The 19,903-nt window shown below is 39.6% G+C and overlaps 1 protein-coding gene across 6 annotated transcripts in view; it reads left to right on the forward strand.

Annotated features, from left to right (window-relative positions):
- The window catches only part of exd (PBX homeobox extradenticle), a 56,376-nt gene that overhangs the window by 33,144 nt on the left and 3,329 nt on the right, over positions 1–19,903 (forward strand). For 3 of the 6 annotated variants that reach the window (XM_033329025.2, XM_033329026.2, XM_033329031.2), the window contains one exon: positions 4,423–8,108. The exons of 1 other annotated variant lie outside the window; for it this stretch is intronic. In XM_033329025.2, the coding sequence (XP_033184916.1) occupies positions 4,423–4,557 (135 nt within the window). In that variant the 3' untranslated portion in view covers positions 4,558–8,108. Of the gene's footprint in view, positions 1–2,034; positions 8,109–19,903 lie in introns of those variants that run through there. 2 more of the 6 variants (XM_033329028.2, XM_033329030.2) reach the window with 2 other exon arrangements.

Raw genomic sequence — 19,903 nt, forward strand, 5'->3', positions numbered from 1 at the left:
AAAAGTGCATCTTCATTCTATGCTTTGTTCTATTACCTATGTCGAGAATACTTGCAATACCTCGTTTATTCACGCTGCTCTTAAAACATTCTCCTCTATCGATTTACATATATATATGATATTTTATATTATCGTATATATAAATTGAAAAGGGAGAATCGAAAAAGCAAAAGGAATCGTTTGGTTAACGTGTATCGTCTTTAAAGCGATCCGCACTGAGAGCTATTCCGCTCTTACGTTATCTTCTCCGTTCGTATTTTTCTCATTACCATTGCATTTCCAGAAATTCGAATCGACCAGGAAAACCGGAGAAGTTCGCAGGAAAATTAATTTCGCGGTTCATCCGGTTCGGCCATGGCTCCAGTCCCAGGGGCGAGAACCCGCTCGAAATGAAGCGACTAAAATGCATGCTTTCTCCTAGCTGCCGCGTTTTCAAATCACCTCTGCTTCTCGTTTCGTTTTCTACCTTCGTCTGGTTCGGCTACGTCTGAACTTGCCTATTCTTCACTTCTTTCTCGTTACCGCGAACGTCCAAGAATTTTCTCGAGTCGAACGCTCGTGCTTCTTCTGTCTCGCTTTGAATTCTCCACCAACTCAATATCCATCCAAATCAACTTTGAATTTTCTTCTTTCCCCCCTACGTGTTATATCTACCCAAAGAGTTTAGAGTACGGAATAAACGTGCTTCGAATTGCGCTTTCACCGGCAATTGGCACTAAAAAAAAAGACCTCGTAGCAATGATAAAAACGCCCTTGCTGCTGCAACTGGCACTAACGTTTCCATAATCGCATACATAACAAAAAGGCAATTGCTTGCACACGATTATATGTATAATGTATAAGCACCAAGACTATTTTTTACACATCGTGTCGGATCTGTCTAACATAACGCCCGTTTCGCCGATCTATAATCCGTTTTCCCGTTGCTACACTTTTGTCTGTGGTTTCATTTGATCTTTTTTATAACCCCGATTTTTAATCGCTGTTGGTTGGTACCCCGAATCTAACAAAACGAAGCAAAGAACTGTGTTTGTTGCAACAAGAAATTGGGGTGCGGAGTGTCTAACGTGTGTTCGCACGATTTCCAACTGTATTTTCTTGGCTCAACGACAAAAAACGAACAAATCTTTAAGATCACGAGCTTGATACATCTCTGTCTTCTTTTTTTTTCTTTTTTTTTTTTCTTTGTAATTTTTCAAGTAATATCGACTGTCGGATAATCGCACCTGCTTTTCGTACGCTTGTCGGGAAGATATCTACTGATAACGGATAATTTTAAACGTAGACTCGCTAAATATAATTTACGCTACAACTATAGCGTGTCGGAGAACTCTTGAATGAAATCTAAAGTTTCTCAGTAGATACCAACTTACTTCTCTCGATATTCGGACTCGTTTCACGATTTTTCCTATATAGAAAGTACGCAACTTGGAACGTACGTAACTCGATTTATTAATTGGGCGATTCGTTCGTAATTTCGCGATCACATATCGTACGATATATATCCGCGGTGTATTTACGTGGGATAGCGAAGGGGGAAATTTCATTTCAACGAGATATGGCGCGAGTTTGTATCTCGAGAGAAGGTAAGGCGACCCGGAAAGGGGGATCGATTGGCAAAAATGCACTGACGGCCGCGCGCTTTCAAGCGCATTGTTACAAGCACAGTTCGCACGGTCTTGCACCTGTAATAATATCGTTACGATTGATCAGTCGTCTGTTCCTTGGTCTCTTCTACTCTCCATCACCTAACGATTTGGCTGATACACGAATTTCGTCGACGAACCGTCCATCTTCGCGGAACGCGACTCGCGATCCACTAGAACTAGAGTTCTGTTTATGCGATTTTGCTACAGTCCTGCGAGAAATATGTTTCTCTATTCGATTTCACTGGTGAATTTCGTTGCTCCGAGGAAGATGTACGGTTCGGTGGACTGCTAGGGTGGTCGGCTGTTTGCTCTCGAACACAAGCTGAATCCAAATTCGTCCCGTTTAAATTCACTTAGATCCTTTTTTCTTTCTCTCTTGATGCAGATGAAACGAAATTCATAGAAGGCGACAGAGAGTGAGAGAGACATCGAATCAGACTTCACGCAAAAAGAGTACGCAATTAGAGAGCGAAAGAAAAAAAAAATTGAGAGAGCAAGTAAGAAGCATCGCGGAAAGAAAGGAAAAGACGAGAATCGCGCGACCTGGCTAAAGTAAACGAGAGATTAAAAGAAAAAAAAAGCCAGACGGCTGGTGCGTGTCCACTGATCTCAGCCTTATGTGCTTTCTGTTGTGTTCACAGTGACGCGCCGTGCCAACGAAAAATCCAATTGCGATCGTAGATTCGTCATCGAGCTCGACGTGTGCTGGCTTTACGCGAACGCGTGAATCCGCTTGCGTTTCACGAGAGATTGGAGGAATGCGTGAAGTATGTCTGAGAGAGATTCGCGAACGATGTTCGAGATTAGAAATCGACGAGCCGTTCAGGATGTATCATCCTTCGTTGCAACAAGCACAGGTCTCTTTCCCTCGAACGGTCGAAACGACGAGTTTCGAAAAGAGACAGACGAAATTTCGAACAAACTGATTCGCATAGAATCGAGACATCGACTCGTAGATAGTGCAATATACTCATAATTACTATATAAATACATTTATACGCGTTCTTTTTTTCTTTTCTTTTTTTTTTTTTTTTTTTTTTGTTGATATTATTCTTGGCGCTTGATTTTTCGAGCCTTTCTCACGTATCGTGTCGTTTTTGTCGCCTCGCTCGAAGCCGGGAACTGACGATTAACGAATCAACTGGAAATGAGATATTTTTAAAGCGACGAATTTTTATCGAACTTTGTTCGTTCGTTGTTCTGCCTGAGACGCTTTCGCAGCGACGTTCTCGCCTTCGAGCTCGTTTCTAGATTTAGACTTTGCCGAATGTGCAATAAAACTTCTGTAGCAGGCCTTCTTTGAGCGAGAAAAGCACGAGGTAGCTCGTTTATAGGTAGGTTACCGAATTGGTGGCAGCGAGTAGTAAATTAATCCGAGCCAATCGTATCGGTGGAACACGGTCGATCAAAGAACGAACGTTCCGTCGCGCCTTTTACTTTTTATTTCGCTAACGGTTCGCTGTATTTGACCGATAACGATGGTTCCGAAAGGATTAACGAATCGATGTTTGAAACTAGGCAGCTTACGATATCGCAGAAATACGGGCAAGTAGACTGCAAGCATATCGTAAACGCGTATCGTCACGTTACTTTCGAAACAAATCGTCCCCTAGCAGTTTTTCGTACGCGATCAACCACGCCTGTTCGTTGCGCATAATAGCACGAGATCAGGCGAACGAGTACGACGATCTCTGTCCGTGCTACAGCTACTTATAGACTATCTGTGCTATGCAGATACATCCTCGAAGAACGCACCATGCGGTTTCTTGTCGCTCTCGTATGGCTTTCGATACTTAATCTTACAATTAGAATATCTTCTACAGAGTTTCGCATCGCACTGCAATGTATTCGTTACATATACACATTCACGTTTAAGAATACACGACACACATACGCTGACTTACAAAGTGATATAGAAAGAATTACGCAGATCAGAGAATTCTTTACGGATGGATAATTCCTCGAGAGACATCATCGTGGCATGCATGGCTGCATGTAGAATTACAGTTTATACGTTTATACTGGTCTTACACAGTAGTACGTGTGTGCGTTTATCATTACTTCTACATATTCTATTATTATTTTTTTGTTGTTGTTTTTTCTTTTTTTTTTTTGTTTTTGCGGGACGATTGGCTGGGGTTTTCTGGGTGAATAGATAAAAGGCGAAAGAGGAGATGAGAGAGCGTGAAAGAGGGCGGATGTCAAAGATTTCATATTTAGTTCATTTGCAGAGTTATACATTTTTCGCGTAGATAGTAGAATAGGCGCCGGTTTGTTGCATTGGCAAATTAGAGTGAAAGGATTTCCTAGTTTTGCTGTTTGTTCCTTTGTTCTGCAATCATCATCTCGATCATTAGAATCTTTCGTGTTATGTAGCAAATCCTTTCGTGCTCGTAACGGGAGTCGAACGTATTCTTTTTATGAAACAAAAAAAAAATAAATAAATAAATAAATAAGGAAAGAAAAGAGAAAAGACAGTTGTTAAAAAAGAAAAGAAAAGAAAAAAAGAAGGACGTTGCGAAGCAAGAAGGTAGATCGATATCCTGATACGAGCAGCCAATTCAAATAGCCCGCGCTTTCGTAAAATTCCATATAATTTGTATATCATGGTTATTCGAAAAACGTCTGTCTGTGCTGACAAAAAAATGCGTAAAGTTGTGAAACGAAGGCGATGCTTAGTGACCAATGACACGCAATTTTGTCGCCACCTGCAGGGAATAAAGACAGAGAGCTAAAAATCAATTGAAAAAAAAATCGAAAAAAAATGACGCAGGGAAAATCACTGACCGGAGGGCCCGGTGCGGCCGGATGGATGCAACAACGCGAGGCGGTGCCGGAATTTCCGCCACTCCACGATTCAGCGGACTCTGATTCCGACCGAGAAAATGAAAAACGACCGCGCGTCTAAAATTACTTTTGGGATGAACGACCTAGCATGGTAACGAAACTAATAAAACAAAATACATGCAAAAAAACGCAGCAACAAAATTGAGAGAGAAAAAAGGGAAAAAAGCATAGAGTAGAGTGTATGTCAGAGAAAGAGGGGAAAAAAAAGAGCAGACGTACCGCTACCGGACAACCAGGAACCACGTCGTCACCCACTACCGACACGCACACGCTCTCGTCGGCACACAGCCACATACACCAACATACGTATACACATTTGCGATAACGCGCACCTCCGAGCCACACACAAGGAAATAATGTTCGTTGGTGTTCCTACGATTAATAATAACATTAGTTTCCGATTTTGAAACATTTTTCTCTTTTTCCGTCAAGAGAGAAGGCCAAACGCACCGAAGGATGCGACGATATTAATTAGTCTATCGCGAATTAATCCGTAGTACACTTTTAGCAATTTCTCGAGATAAATACGACCATGAGAGAATGTTAGTTATTCGATGATTCGCGCACCGAACAGGAACGATTTCATACGCGCGTTCGCAACTTCTTTGCTTCTGCCCTTCGATCTTGATACCTTAATCTTGCCTTATCGAGTGACTGTGCACGGGCATCCACGTCACCTATTTACAGAGGATTTAAAGAGCGAAACGTGTGAGAGGAATTAAAAGAGAAAAGGCGGGTAGAAAGAAAGAAAGAAAGAAAGAGAGAGAGAGAGCGAGAGAGAGAGAGAGAGAGAAAGAGAGAGAGAGTGCGAGAGTATGAGAGAGTGGAAAGGACGGCGAACGATAAGAATCCGTAGGGCAATGTGCTCTTAAGAAACGTAGGTTCGCTTCTATTAAGACAATACGGTAGCGTACAGGCGCCTAGCTAAGGAGAGAGAGGGAGAGAGCGTATACAATCAACTAATTGTTTTATTTTTTACGTATGCTACATACACGCATACGTAGATGGACGTAGCTTGTACAGATATTTTTATTCTTATTATCGTCCCTATCCCGATACCCTACGATTGATCGGACGATTTGATTTTAAATATTTAACTTTGTCTTTGTAATCATTTTTACCCTCATGTTATGTATATCCCCCCCCCCCGCCCCCATTATAATACGTAGCGTAATTTTTTGCTGGGTAAGGATTTAAGAGAATAATATTTTGGACGTACATAAAGAAATATATATATATCGTTTCTTTTTTCGTTTCTCTATTTCTCGACGAGACAGACATTTCTAGAAATTTTCCAGCTAGATTTTTCATGTAATTCCTTTTAAATCTAATCCCAGCAGTATCCCGAGTATCGTGTAATGCTAGCGAATGTTTCTTACGTTCGATTATGGTTTAAGTTCCGAGTCTTAAGTTTCGCTTCGAATTATACTTTTATAGCGATACGTTGACGATGTTTGAGTGCTGATTTGTTCAATTTCGTTCGAACGCGAGGACACCATTTAGTGTTTCTGTGCTAAGAAACAGATCACGATCATTGTAATAATTTTCCAGCATTATTATTTATTTACTGAAATTTGAGTACGCGCATGTGTTTCATAGGTATATAAGAAGACGATTTGTCGGTGTCCTCGCTGTACAAAGCTTAGTATCGTACACTTTGTTACGTTGAAAAATTGTGTGCATGATTGTACCTATGAGCGGGCCGAAAAACTCGATCCGTTTTCTACATTTCTTTTTTCGTTTTTTTTTTTCTTCGTTTTTTCTCTGTAAAACAACGATTCAGCACGAGATCTTATTAAAAATTCTTTCCTTTGTCTCTTTTGTTTTGTTTCGTCGATTTCAACAGCCGACACACGTACAGAGACACAGGTGTCGAATCCAGAATTCGAACTGCGCCATTTGATTGGTAGTCGCGAAGCGCCAAACTTTCGGCCACTCTTCTCGACCAAACTTGTTCATTCGGCTTCGATCACGCAACTTTTTGCAAATCAAAGTATATTTTCTAGTGAAGTAAAACGTCGTCGTTTACATGGTTGCTAATTGGCTAATCGGCTAATCGGCTAATCGGCTAATCGGCTAATCCGTCGGAGCGTAGAGAAACGAATCGAAGTCGGATTTTTATCGATACTGCTGCGCTTCTTCCGGTCGAACGGAAATATAGGTTTCGAAAGCGGCGCGAGACAACGCGATTCAACTGGATTCGACATTTAAAATATACGATTGCGCCTGTCTATCCTTAGTTGGTCGTACGTACGTAGGTACATATGTATTGTGTATACGTATACATGTGTATAAAAATATATATTCTATACTTTCGTATCTGTATTACTCCGTATGTCATCATTGCGATGGTAAATTCCTACGATGAACTGGGCAGAAACGTAAAGATTGCGTTCCGACCAAGTTTTCCTTCGACCGTATGCGTGCATGAATCTGAATAGTCGCCGGAAAAAGATATTTCGGATAAATTCTAGTTGACGCAATAACGTTGCAAATCATCTTCGTCGCTTTATTTCTTCGATTCTTTGAAAAAGTGGACACTATCGGATATTTCTTGACGCTCGAGTTAACTTAACGAGTGGAAAAACGAATCGCGAGGAATTGTTAATAGTGCTTTTTCACGCGACTGTGTGATCACGCTCGCGTACACGGCCGGTACTGTTTGCTTTCAGGAGCTGTCGCCTTGAAATACTTAGAGGAATCGCAAGAAGATGCGCGAAACAGACAATTACGAGAATGAAATTAAGATGTAGAAACGCATATGTATAAGATGTATCGTGAAAATGCTCGCGCAATCCGATCACCTCACTATCTGTGATCCGAGGCTCGTCGTTAACGCGGCGAGTAATACGAACTAAAAATCGATATTAAGCTATTAATGTTATGTAATACAGATTCTCTAAGCGAGAAGCGTTCACGTTCCTAAGCGACGCGTAAAAAGAAAGTCGCACCAGAATTCGACGAACGAACGATACGTTGTCGAGCTTTGGTTTACGATCGAAAGCTAACGAACAACACACCACCGCGATACGAGAAGTTCACCCAACATTCGCAATATACGTGATAGGATTAAGCGAAAGGGTTGGTTGTTTGTGCTTGCGAAAGAAAGAAGCGGCCAGAAACGGCAGATACCCGTTCCTAGTCGGTTTATCGTCCTTTACCTTTTTCACTTCTTCGACTTGTACGACAACTGCTTCTTCGTCCTCTTTTTCTCCCACTTCATCGTTTCCTCTTTTTGTTCCACACTGTTTTGCGAAGATCAAGCGTGAACGCTTCTATGCATCGACGCCACCTTTCTCCCTCTCAGCGAGACTCATCGAGCGAAGATGGTCGAAATGAAAAGACAGTGAACGGAAAAAGGGATGAACATATAGAAACGTGATGAGCAAGCAGATAAAAAAGTACGATCGGGAAACAGAATAGAAACGAAGCAATGGTCCCGCGACACAACACTAATGTATACGATTTTTCAACATGAAAATATTATATATTGTAGCTATACATATAGAGGTATATAAAAGAGAATAGTCCATAGGCAAAAATGTAATAGCTAAGTACATCATTGTAACGACGATACTAACTAGTAAAACGAGATTTATTTTATTATTATCATGGTCGCTGTTGTTTATTATTATTATTAGTATTATTATAATTATTATTGTTATTATTATCATCACTATTATTATTATCATTATTATTATTATTATTATTATTATTATTATTATTATTATTATTATTATTATTATTATCATCATTATCATCGTCGTCATCGTCATCATCATCATTATTATTAATGACCACTACTACTGCTAATACTCACCGCTACTACTACTACGACTACTACTACCCCTACAGCTGCTACTACTACTACCCCTACTACTACTACTACTACCCCTACTGCTGCTACTACTACTACCCCTACTACTACTACTACTGCTACTACTACTACTACTACTACTACTACTACTACTACTACTACTACTACCCCTACTACTACTACTACTACTACTACTACTACTACTACTACTACTACCACTACTACCCCTACCACTACTACTACTACTACTACTACTACTACTACTACTACTACTACTACTACTACTACTACTACCCCTACTGCTGCTACTACTACTACCCCTACTACTACTACAACTACCATGATTACTACTACTACAAGTACTAGAAGTATTACCGCTACTGATCCTCCTGATACTACTATCACCAACACCATCACCATCCGTGCTACTACTACTAATACTGTTCTTACTGCCAAAACTATTGTTACTGCTGTGAACGGTGCTACTATTACTACTACTACTACTACTACTACTGCGACTATTCCTGTTGCTGAATCTACTATTATTAGGACTGCTCGTGCTGCTATTAGTACTGCTAATTCTGCTGGTACTACTATCACCACTATTGCTACCAACCATATTACTGCTACTACTACTGTTATTGCTATGAAAACTGTTACTACTGCTACGAACGCTGAGGTTACTATTAGTAATACTATTCCTCCTATGACTGCTCCTGCTGCTGCTGCTATTACTACTACGAGTGCTACTCCTACGACTGTTCCTGCTGCTGCTACTACTACGACTGTTCCTGCAAATCCTTCTATTGCTATTATTACGACTGTTCCTGCTGCTTATGTTCTTAATACCACTATTTCCATTATGCCTACTACGACTGCTACTGGTACTGCCACTTTCCTTATTATTGATACCACTATTGCTTCTACTGCTTCTGCCGTTACTGTTACTGCTCCTGCTGCCGCATCCGTTTGCAGCTGCTGCTGCGGTTGCAGCTGCTGCTACTAACACCACTACCACTAGTACTGCCGCTATTAATTACTACTACTACTACTACGACTGTTGCTGCTACTACTATTACTGCTACTACCACCACTACTACAACTACTACTACAACTACTACTACTGCTACTAGTACTACAGCTACTACAACTACTACAACAACAACTACTACTACTACTACTACTTCTACTACTTCTACTACTACTACTACTGCTACTACTACCACTACTGCTACTACTACTACTACTACTGCTACTACTACCACTACTGCTACTACTACTACTACTACTGCTACTGCTACTACTACTACTACTACTAATACTACTACTTCTACTACTTCTACTGCTACTGTTACTATTACTATCGCCGTTATTATTATCATTACTAATATTATTGATATTTGTGATCTTCGTATTGTGGTGATCGCGTTCCAATTTAATTATTAGGCTCATGGATTATTTTTATTATTATTATTATTATTATTGAAATTTATTATTATGCCCAAAACGCGTTGGACGTACCTTTTGAAGACAGAAGAAAGTCGATCAACAGCTAGATAATTTTTATGGATTTATTAACTATTGATTGTCGTGATGAATTGCGGCCCGACGATTTATTACTTAGCACGTAGGAAAAAAGAAAAAAGGATATCCATTTATTGTATAAACGAAGATGAGGCGAAGATGAGAATTACGAGTATCCTGCAGAAGATTAGGTGGTTAAATTCTGTTGTTAAATAATATGTCGCTGGTGAAACTATCGACTGAAGATCGAACATTGAGAAATATTCCCCTTTAATTTATATCCTTTTCTACTCCTAACGCGATTCGTCAATTTGCTACTTATTTATTTATTTGTTAAAATTATATATATTAAAATTTAGACTACGTTACTTTGTTCACTCAAAGAACTCACAGACAAGACAGTTGTAAGAAAAAGGGAAATTTCATGTCCTCGTCTCAAAAGTCAATCTTCAGCCAATTTTTTCACCAACCATGCGACCAGTACAAGTGCGTTTGGCACAGCTAGTATACGACAAAAGAGCGCCTGAAGTTCGCCGCGAGACCGGCTTCAAGCGTTCCTTAATAAGCTCTACCTAACATTTAATAAAACGAAATGAAAACGAGTCACGAGTACGAGATCGATAAGACGAAGTAAAAAAAAAAAAAAATAAGAATAAGAAATAACGTTTAACATTTATGGATACACGATATAAGATACTATATATTCATATTCCCCGCTCCCCCTCCGCTCGATCCCTTCCTTCAATCGTCTAACTTTCGTTCAAGATAACCAGAGAAAGAAAAGGTCATCTGTAAAATTTACCGAACCGCACGCCGACGCTGGTTATTATTGCATTTATGTTTCTCGTTGTCGGATGAAATTTCAACTTGCTTTCCTTTCGAAGCGTTTTCGAAGAGATTCGTTTTCTAATTAATAAAAGGGGAAGAAATCTCGATCGTTTCAATAGCGAATCTACAATTTTATAAAGTTACTAAAATTTCGTAATGTGAAAATTTTAAACGTCGCGCTTTTTCGAAACCGATATTCCTTCTTTTTCTTTTCTCGCCAGCTTTCTCAAATATATTCGGAAAATAAGTAAATATCTTTAAAAGTTTCAAAAACGGAAAGCAAGTTGAAATCACGTCTCGATATGTACAACAGTATACCACAGAAATCATTGTATCGATTAAAATCATGGTAAACATAATAAAACGCTCAAAAGTAATATCGGTTCGATTTGTACAACTGTTTCACGTTACTCGCATAAAGTATTACCTTTTACATATTCTTTTAGTTCCTTAACGCTTTGAATTATCAACGTGTTTTTTTTTTTTTTTTTTTTTTTTTTGTTGGTACTATTTACGTCAACTTTTGCAGAGAAAAGTATTTGTTAACGGGGGAATTGATTAGGATTGAATGAAATACGAATGGAGTAAAAATTTATATTTGGAAGGTTACAAGTATATACTACTTAGTTTTCATAAAAAATAAACATTTTTACTAAGCGAAAGCTGCGGGTTCGGAAGGAATCTTGTTGTTTCTATGCGATTATCTTTATATTTCGTATAAAAGAACTTCACGAGGCTTTTGGTGCTGCCATCTGTCGAGCCTCGGATAATATACAAGAAGATGATCGAAAAAAACAATTCAGTGCGCCCTCTTTGAAGTACCTGCACTAATTTCGAAACATCGGAAACGCAGAGATCGCGTATCCGTTAAAAGTGGAAAAACTTTGAAAGTTTTAATTAGCCTTCGTAATGTCTTAAGCTTAAGTGAAAAACACGAGTATCTTGAAATATTTTAACACATTATTTTATTGGTTTTTTCCTTAAAAAAAGAATGAACTTGAAATTGGTTGTTGGGTTTAAGTTTTGAGAAATAATGACATCTGAAAGCGACGATACACACTAATTTGCAAATTGAACTAGCTATGTATATATATATAATATTTATATATATATATTTGTATACATATATATATATATATATATGTATAAGGTAAGTATCTTTTTCCTCGTTTACTGCATAATACATAAGTAATAATGCATGCTTACGTCTTCGTTTTCATTCTTCCTCTTGCGCTCGCTTTCTTTCTTTGCACTTTCACTCACACATTCATGCTCGACACCGAACCGGTCGTTTTCGCAATTTCAAAGAATAATCGAGTTTATCCTTTCGTTTCCTCGTTTTTCTTTCTTGTTTCTTTCTAACATACGAGAGTTCCTCACTGGCAGATACGTTCACACACATATAGAATACTTATTTTTCATTTAAAGAAGAGAAATGATACAAACGAATGTTCGCGTCACGACGAACACGCGAAACTGATGCGTGCTTCTTTTAAACTACGAGAATAAATTGTTCGTCAGTCGTGAACGGTGAGAACGTTGTCGTGAATGCGCTTCTTAAGAAATACGTGTCGGCTCGATTTTTTCATCGATAAAAATGGGTCGTTTCGATCGTGAAAAAAAGAACTCGTTCCCGATCGACAAATATTGGTGATACGGCTTCTTCGTTTTGGCTAATCGTCGCCCGTGTTCTCGACGCGACGCGAACGGTGCGCGCGAACAATGAAATACGTATAAAGGTACAATCTGCATTCGACTGCATTCTCTGAGAAAAACGAGTGTTCCTTTGCATTTTCACATATGCATACATCTATGTATATATGTATATATATATATGTACATATACATATATATATACGCACACACACATACATACACGCGCGCGCGCGCACATGTGTGTATGTATATATGTATAAGTAATATACAGTAAGTTTACAGTAACGCAGAGATTGGCAGGACATTGCGCGAACGAGATATACCCGCGAGATTGTAAGAATATCAAAGAAAGAATTGAATTTGGATGCCCGCGCGCGCGCGCGCACGTGCGTCAAAACACGAATGTAGTACATCGAGGTAGATTAAACTATACATATATACATATATATACATATACATATACATATATATACATATATATGCATGTATTTATATATATATATTTTTATATTATCATATACGAATGTATTTTTTTATCGATCGTCGGTAATAATTTCGCGCAGAATCATCCGCCAATCGTCCGCCATTCACACAACTGGCAGCAACAATTACTGCGTTATATCGCTATATACCCTTTTAAAGTTAGTTTAGTCAAAGTTAAAGCTTTCAATGGTTTTTTTTTTTTTTTACTTATTTTCTCTCCTCTTTTACATAACGTCTGTTTTTTTATAACAATGGTACACGCGACTATTAAACGTTTACAGATTTCGTACTCTGTCGCTCGAGCTCGCTAGATTTTTCCGATCTCGCGTATATTCTTGCTCTTTCACTTGCACGCAGGCACACACGCACGCACTTTCGTTCGTTCGTTCGTTCGTTCTGTCGTTTGTTGAAGCAGGCACCGGCTGTCACGTAGCCTGTCATTCATTGCCAGGTTTTCGTCGCTAGGTACGCTCTCGACTCTCATGCACTCATTTTTTTTCATAGACGCATTCGAGATTCATTGCACGCCTCATTATACACAGCCAGCCATTGTTCGCTTCGCTTTCCGTATCAATTTCTTCTCGATTCGTTCTTCCTTCTTTCTCTTGTTCGAGTTTCCTCCCATGTTGCTCTCTATTTTTATCTCTCTCTCTCTCTCTCCCTCCCCCTCCTCTCTCTCTCTTTCACTGTCACATTCTTTTTGATTTCTTACGTGCGTTCAACACCGAGTCGATACGCTATTGTTCGCCAGCGACGTTGACGCGAAATATAAAGAATGAAGGTTCGCGACGTAGAACGGACGAACGATGGATGGACAAGCGTGGATCGAACGAACGTGCAAGAGGAATAAATAGTATTTCGATTTTCGTAATTCGATGTTTTCCGTGAAGTACATCGTTCGCGAACAACAGCGTACAGTAAGTTTTCTTTACAAGCGATATTGGAACCGGTCGCGATCGCGTTTCCAAACGTTTACACGGAAACGGTTGCCTCGTACACGGATCAACGTCAATTCGGAAGAAAATTACAGTTGATTAACGAACAGGTTGGTGGAATACGCTACGCTATCGTTAAATCGACGAAAATTGAGAGGTGTTGGCGACGAGATTCGTATGGAAAATCATCGATGGAATACGTATGTATGTCGTCGAAAGAAAGGAAACGCCACTCGCGACCGGCCGTGTATCCGTCGCGTGTTCGTCGTGACGTTCGACCAGAAGATACGACTGTTCGAATTTCTTCTCTTATAATCTCCGCTCCTCTGTTTTGTTTTGTTTTTTCTTTTTTTTTCTTTTTTTTTTTGTTCGTTCGCGTATCCTAGTTTTGTGAACGTGTAATATTAAGGCAACTCTTGTTACTATTTAATGATTTATCGCGATTTTTCCCCTTTCCTATCGCTCTTTCTTTTACTACCGTTCACCCTCCTCCTCGATATTCCGAAAGGATACCAGCCTTTGTCTCGACGCGAGCTACGCAAAGCTTTCTCGCTCTCTCTCTCTCTCTCTCTCTCTCTCTCTCTCTCTGGAAAATACATTTACGCTCTTTTCTGTACATAGTATGTTTTAGCATTCTCGTGACGCGAAACCGTCTAGTCGAGCGACATCTGGATACAAAGTTTCAGCGAAATAACGTCGACGAACAAACGCGATACCGCGACGGTCGCGCGATCGTTTAACCCTTTGAGAGGAAATCGGAGTGTCGAGATGCTTAGCAGCGATTCTACAGCGAAGAAACGAGGTTTAAATCGAGAAACGATCAGCTTTCTTTTTCGTCATTTTCTTTCCTACTATATGCTACGAGTACGGCATTGGCAAAACAATCCCTGTGCTTCTCAAAGAGTCAAAAATCGGAAGGGTCGATCGCTCGACTCGACGGAGCGGACGTTGGTCCGCGCCACGCTGATTCGACTCGCAGCGCGAAACCGATGCTGGAAAATGCGTCGACTGGTCAAACCCGAACAAATACATCGACATGCACGTACATCCGTCGCGTTAAATGGTCTCTCCGATTCGTTCGAACCGCGCGGGCTGCAAAAGGCGCCTGATCAGACGAAGATTCAGACTCGGATCGACACGAATGTTCTCTTCTTAAACCGTTCAAATATATTTATACGTCTATTTTATACATAGAGAGATCGGTGTGTAATAGTGTATCGACGGGATTTCGATTATTTGCAAAAGTATGAAACTCTACGGAGCTCGTCGGCTCGTCCAACAGCCGAGAGGTCTAGTGACGAACTTTTATTTCTTTTATATCTTTTCTTTCTCGTGATTATTTATTATCAACGGGGCATTTAGTATCGATATACGCTTTCATTATTCGTTCGTACTCGCTTAGTATGCATATATTTATACATATATACGTATCCATGTACTTACGTATAAATATATACATGTAAAATGCATATACGCGTTATCTTTTACGTGTACATATTTATACATGTATATTGTTCATATGTATATGTATATGTATGTATATGTACATACACAACACTACATATGCGTATATATACATACATATGTATATGTATATACAACACACACCCACACACACATGCATAATATGCATAGATAAGTAGAAAAACTCTTAATCGTAGTATTTACGTGTTATCTCGTTCGACGCCCTCCTATCATCGTCGTTTATTATATCCTTTATTCGCTTAGCGTTATTAGAAATAAACACAAATAATGAAATCATATATAGATTCTCTAGTTTTCACGATCGACCAAATAAATGACGCTTCCAAGTGTCTGCTGCCTGGAAACCGATGGAAATACACAATCCGATCGCGAGTTCACGTTACTCTGCATAGTTTCTTTAATCGCTAACGCGGTTTCTACGAACGAGCCGAGAAGTGTCTTTACGTGTCTCACGTTTATTACAAATTCAGCCCGAACGAGATCACGGGCCTCGCGTGTCTCATCGCGATACCCGTCTGCCCATTCAACGGCTGTCTTTAGCCTTTCCCTTTTCACCAGTGTCCATCTCTATCCTTCTATCTCCTTTTATCTCCTTCCATCTCCTTCTATCTCCTTCTATCTCCTTCTATCTCCTTCTATCTCCTTCTATCTCCTTTTGTTCGTTAGCATTCGTCGTTTCTCCTCTCTTACTCGCACTCGCTTTCCCGCTTTCCTCTACTTTTCTTCCCTTCATGCTCATCCAATAACGATCGGACCATTTTACACGCGCCTCGTCGAATATAGCTGTATCCGTCGTTATCGGATAATCACGATTCTCGAGCACCGCTTTCAACGATTGACGGAACAAGCTCGTGCTAATCCATGCCTCGAATAGAACTCGATCTTTGGATCGACGACAGGGATTCGTGCGTTTGTAGTACGAATAGATGTTTAACTTTGACGACTAGATAGCTGGCAAACGGCAAACGTTTTACGATTAATCCCAACACGTAACGCTCGCTAACACCCTCGTGTACACCCGTTTCGTAAAACTGAACCACGCGTAGCTGAATTTCACGAAATGCGAATAGAAAGATACAATAAATTGGAAAAATTGATAATTTGACCGATTTTAACGTCCACTTGGACTTGTTAGCAGTATCGAATCCATCTAAATGTTCCATCGTTCTTTCGTAAAACGTTCAAATGCCATTTTCGAGATCCCCGTTGTTTTCAACACGTTCCGTCGTCTTTCCTCTCCGCGCAAATATCTCTGCTTCCATTCCACTACGCTAATCAGCATCGTTGTTCGCGCCTACTATTCTCGCTTCATTACCGACCACTTGTTATCTCAACTCGCAGCGTTCTGCTGTTCTTGTACACTGCTTCGTACACCGCTTCGTACACTGTTTCGTACACTGCTTCGTACACTGCTTCGTATACTGCGAGACAGGGATCGAGAAAGTTGTTCGAATCGTGCGTCACTTATCGTTACAAGTATCGTTCTCAAGCATCGTGATCAATATTATCAACGTTATCGTTATTACTATGTTATTATCGTTATTAACCGTTCATTAACCTAGCTTGCTTCGTAGTTATTTATATGTATGTATGTATGTATGTATATATTTATACTTATTATGTATATTTATACGTACACTCTTGAATTACAACTAACCCCCCGCCCCCTCCCTCCCCACACACACACGTACGTATGTGCGCGCGCGTGTGTGTAGTGTATATTTATATCTCAATTTATACCTATATTCATATTTTATTTATATTTATATTTACTTGTTTGTCGTTTACGCTAAGTCATCGTTAAGAGCTTGGTCATATGCTTTGCCTTTACGATGCTAAAGAGTTTTGTAAGTTTGAAGATTTCGACTTGTATCGCTCACGCGCACGCGAAAGTTGATCTTATTTTTCGTCTTCTCTCTCTCTCTCTCTCTCTCTCTCTCTCTTCATCTCTTTCGCCCTCTTTCTCTCTCTCTCTCTCTCTCTCTCTCTCTCTCCCCCTCCCCCTCTGTCCAACCCTCGGCAGTCGATCTTTTTAGCACTTTCTTCCCTTTCTTTCGCAATCTTCCATTCATTCGCTCAGATACTCTACTTTTCGTTCGTTACACTTCCTCACGCTTTCTTACTCGACATTGGTACAAACACATTTTGGAGCTAGAACATTGTTTATCGACGCAACGCCATCGTCGATCTGGCTAGATTCTTTGGATTTATCACAGAAAAACAGTTTTAATAATATTCCATTTTACTTCACTCGCGCGTGTTGGGATACGTTTTCTAACACTTTCGTATCCGTGAAGCATGCAAACGTGAAATTCAATGCTTCTTCGATAACTTGCGATAACGTGTAAATTAGAAAATAAAAACAGGCTTCCGTAAGGTATAACGAAAATGAAATATTTAATATTTATAATTAGGCGAATAAATATAAAGACAATGGTGGCGGATAAAGAAAAGTAAAGCGCAATTTTTGGACGCAATAAATAAAGTAAGAAGAAGAAAAGGAGGGATAAACATCTTCTTCGATAAGAAAAACGAAAGCGGAAGTGTTAGAACGATCTTCCATTTCGTTCCTTGTTTCGAGGAGTGTAAACGTTGGCATGCCCGAGTATCCGAAATTCCCACGCATTCGTTCGTTTCTTCTCTTTTCCTTTTTATTATATTTATGCATTCTCTTTACAGCGACGTTTAAACGTGACGATACGAAATACGATTGAGTTTATAAAGCACTTAAGGGAAAAAATCACGCTCAGCACGCTCGACTGCACATCATAAAACTCACCCTCGCGAGATTCTCGATGCTTTTTTCATAGTTTTATACGCTTTTTTCCTTCTTTAATTCGTATATATTATTTTATTTCCCGCTTCCCTATCTTTTTACCGTAATGGCACTTTCTTCGGCATTGTAGAGCGTAATTAAATATCTATAACACGAACGCGAATGTGTCTCCTGTTTCGTTTCGATGTCGATCTCAACTCGTCAGTTCGATCGTTCTTCTCGATTCTTTCGACCGATGTAAAAACCGCCAATAAAAAAGTCCAAGGAGAAAAATATAGAAAGAATGATAAACACGCTATATCCAATGGAAAAGGAAGATGTTCGATCACCGAGAACCTCGAGCCACGAGAACCGTTCGCGTATTGTCCACGTATCTATCGTCTTTCCTTTTCCTCGTCTTTCGCTCCGCCTCTTTTTCTCTCTCGTTCTTCCCGATCCTTAGATACTTACATTAATTATACGATAGTATTACATAGTTGCACATGTTCAGTCGAAATCCACGCACGCAGATTACGCAGACAAGCGTGAAGTGGCATTGAAATATGATTTTTGAACCATCTTTTTTCTTCTTTTTTTTTCCGGTTGCTTTTGCTTCACGAGACTTTTATCTCCATTCATCCTGCTTTCGTTCACAGTCACGCATTCTCCCTTTCTCACGCTCCATCGCACCACCCCCGACGTATTTTTTTTTTCTTATTTACATCTATCTACGCATAGATGCCTGTGTGTATACGTGCTGTGAAAAAAGACGCATGTTATTTTTATATACATTCACGTATCTCGCGTGTGTTTCTGCTTAAAACACTCCGTATGATTGGCAGTATGTTATACGTGTTTTTCAGCTTCTTCCATTCCGCTTGAAATTCTCTTGTTTCTATAATTACATAACTCCGACTATCCGCGCACTTTAATTTAGCGATCGTCCCTCTTATATGTAACATATGCGCATACGTGTATATGTTATGTATACATGTGTACATGCTTTTTCCGGCCACTATTGTTTTGCCTTATTCCTTCGTTTAAGCGCATTATGGAATTCGAAATGACGTTTGTTCGTTCGTTTCAATTATTCTTTTTTTTCTCGCTTTTTTTCTTCTAATGCATTTGTACGTCGAGTACGTATGACTGACGGTTAATCGATCGATCGATGTATCTTCTCCACCTTGCACCGAAGAACGACGATTACGATAAACTATACAGTTTTAATGGTAGTCATAACGGTACTAACAATGCATTTGATTTAATAAAACGTTTCAGTATTCGTAACGTTGGTAAAAGTAGTAATAATAATGCTATCAGTAATAGTAACCATAGTCATAATGTAGTTAGTAGTAATAGCAGCGATAGTAATAACAGTAGTAGTGGTACTTGTAATAACAGCAGTAGTGGTGGTGGTGGTAGTAGTAGTAGTAGTAGTAGTAGTAGTAGTAGTAGTAGTAGTAGTAGTAGTAGTAGTAGTAGTAGTAGTAGTAGTAGTAGTAGTGGTAGTGGTAGTAGTAGTAGTAGTAGTAGTAGTAGTAGTAGTAGTAGTAGTAGTAGTAGTAGTAGCAGTAACAGTAGTAGTGGTAGTTGTAGTAGTAATAGTAGTAGTAGTAGTAGTAATAGTAATAGTAATAGTAGTAGTAGTAGTAGTGGTGGTGATGGTGGTGGTGGTGGTGGTGGTAGTAGTAGTAGTAGTGGTAGTAGTAGTGGTAGTAGTAGTAGTAGTAGTGGTTGTAGTGGTAGTGGTGGTGGTAGTAATAGTAGTAATAGTAGTAGTGTTAGTAGTAGTGATAGTAGTAGTAGTAGTAGTAGTAGTAGCAGTAGTAGTAGTGATAGTAATAGCAGTAGTAGTAGTAGTAGTAGTAGTAGTAGTAGTAGTAGTAGTAGTAGCAGTAGTAGCAACAGCGGCAGCAGCAGCAGC

Source organism: Bombus vancouverensis, chromosome 3 (genome assembly GCF_051014615.1).
Source record: "Bombus vancouverensis nearcticus chromosome 3, iyBomVanc1_principal, whole genome shotgun sequence".
NCBI classification, from domain to species: Eukaryota; Metazoa; Arthropoda; class Insecta; order Hymenoptera; family Apidae; genus Bombus; species Bombus vancouverensis.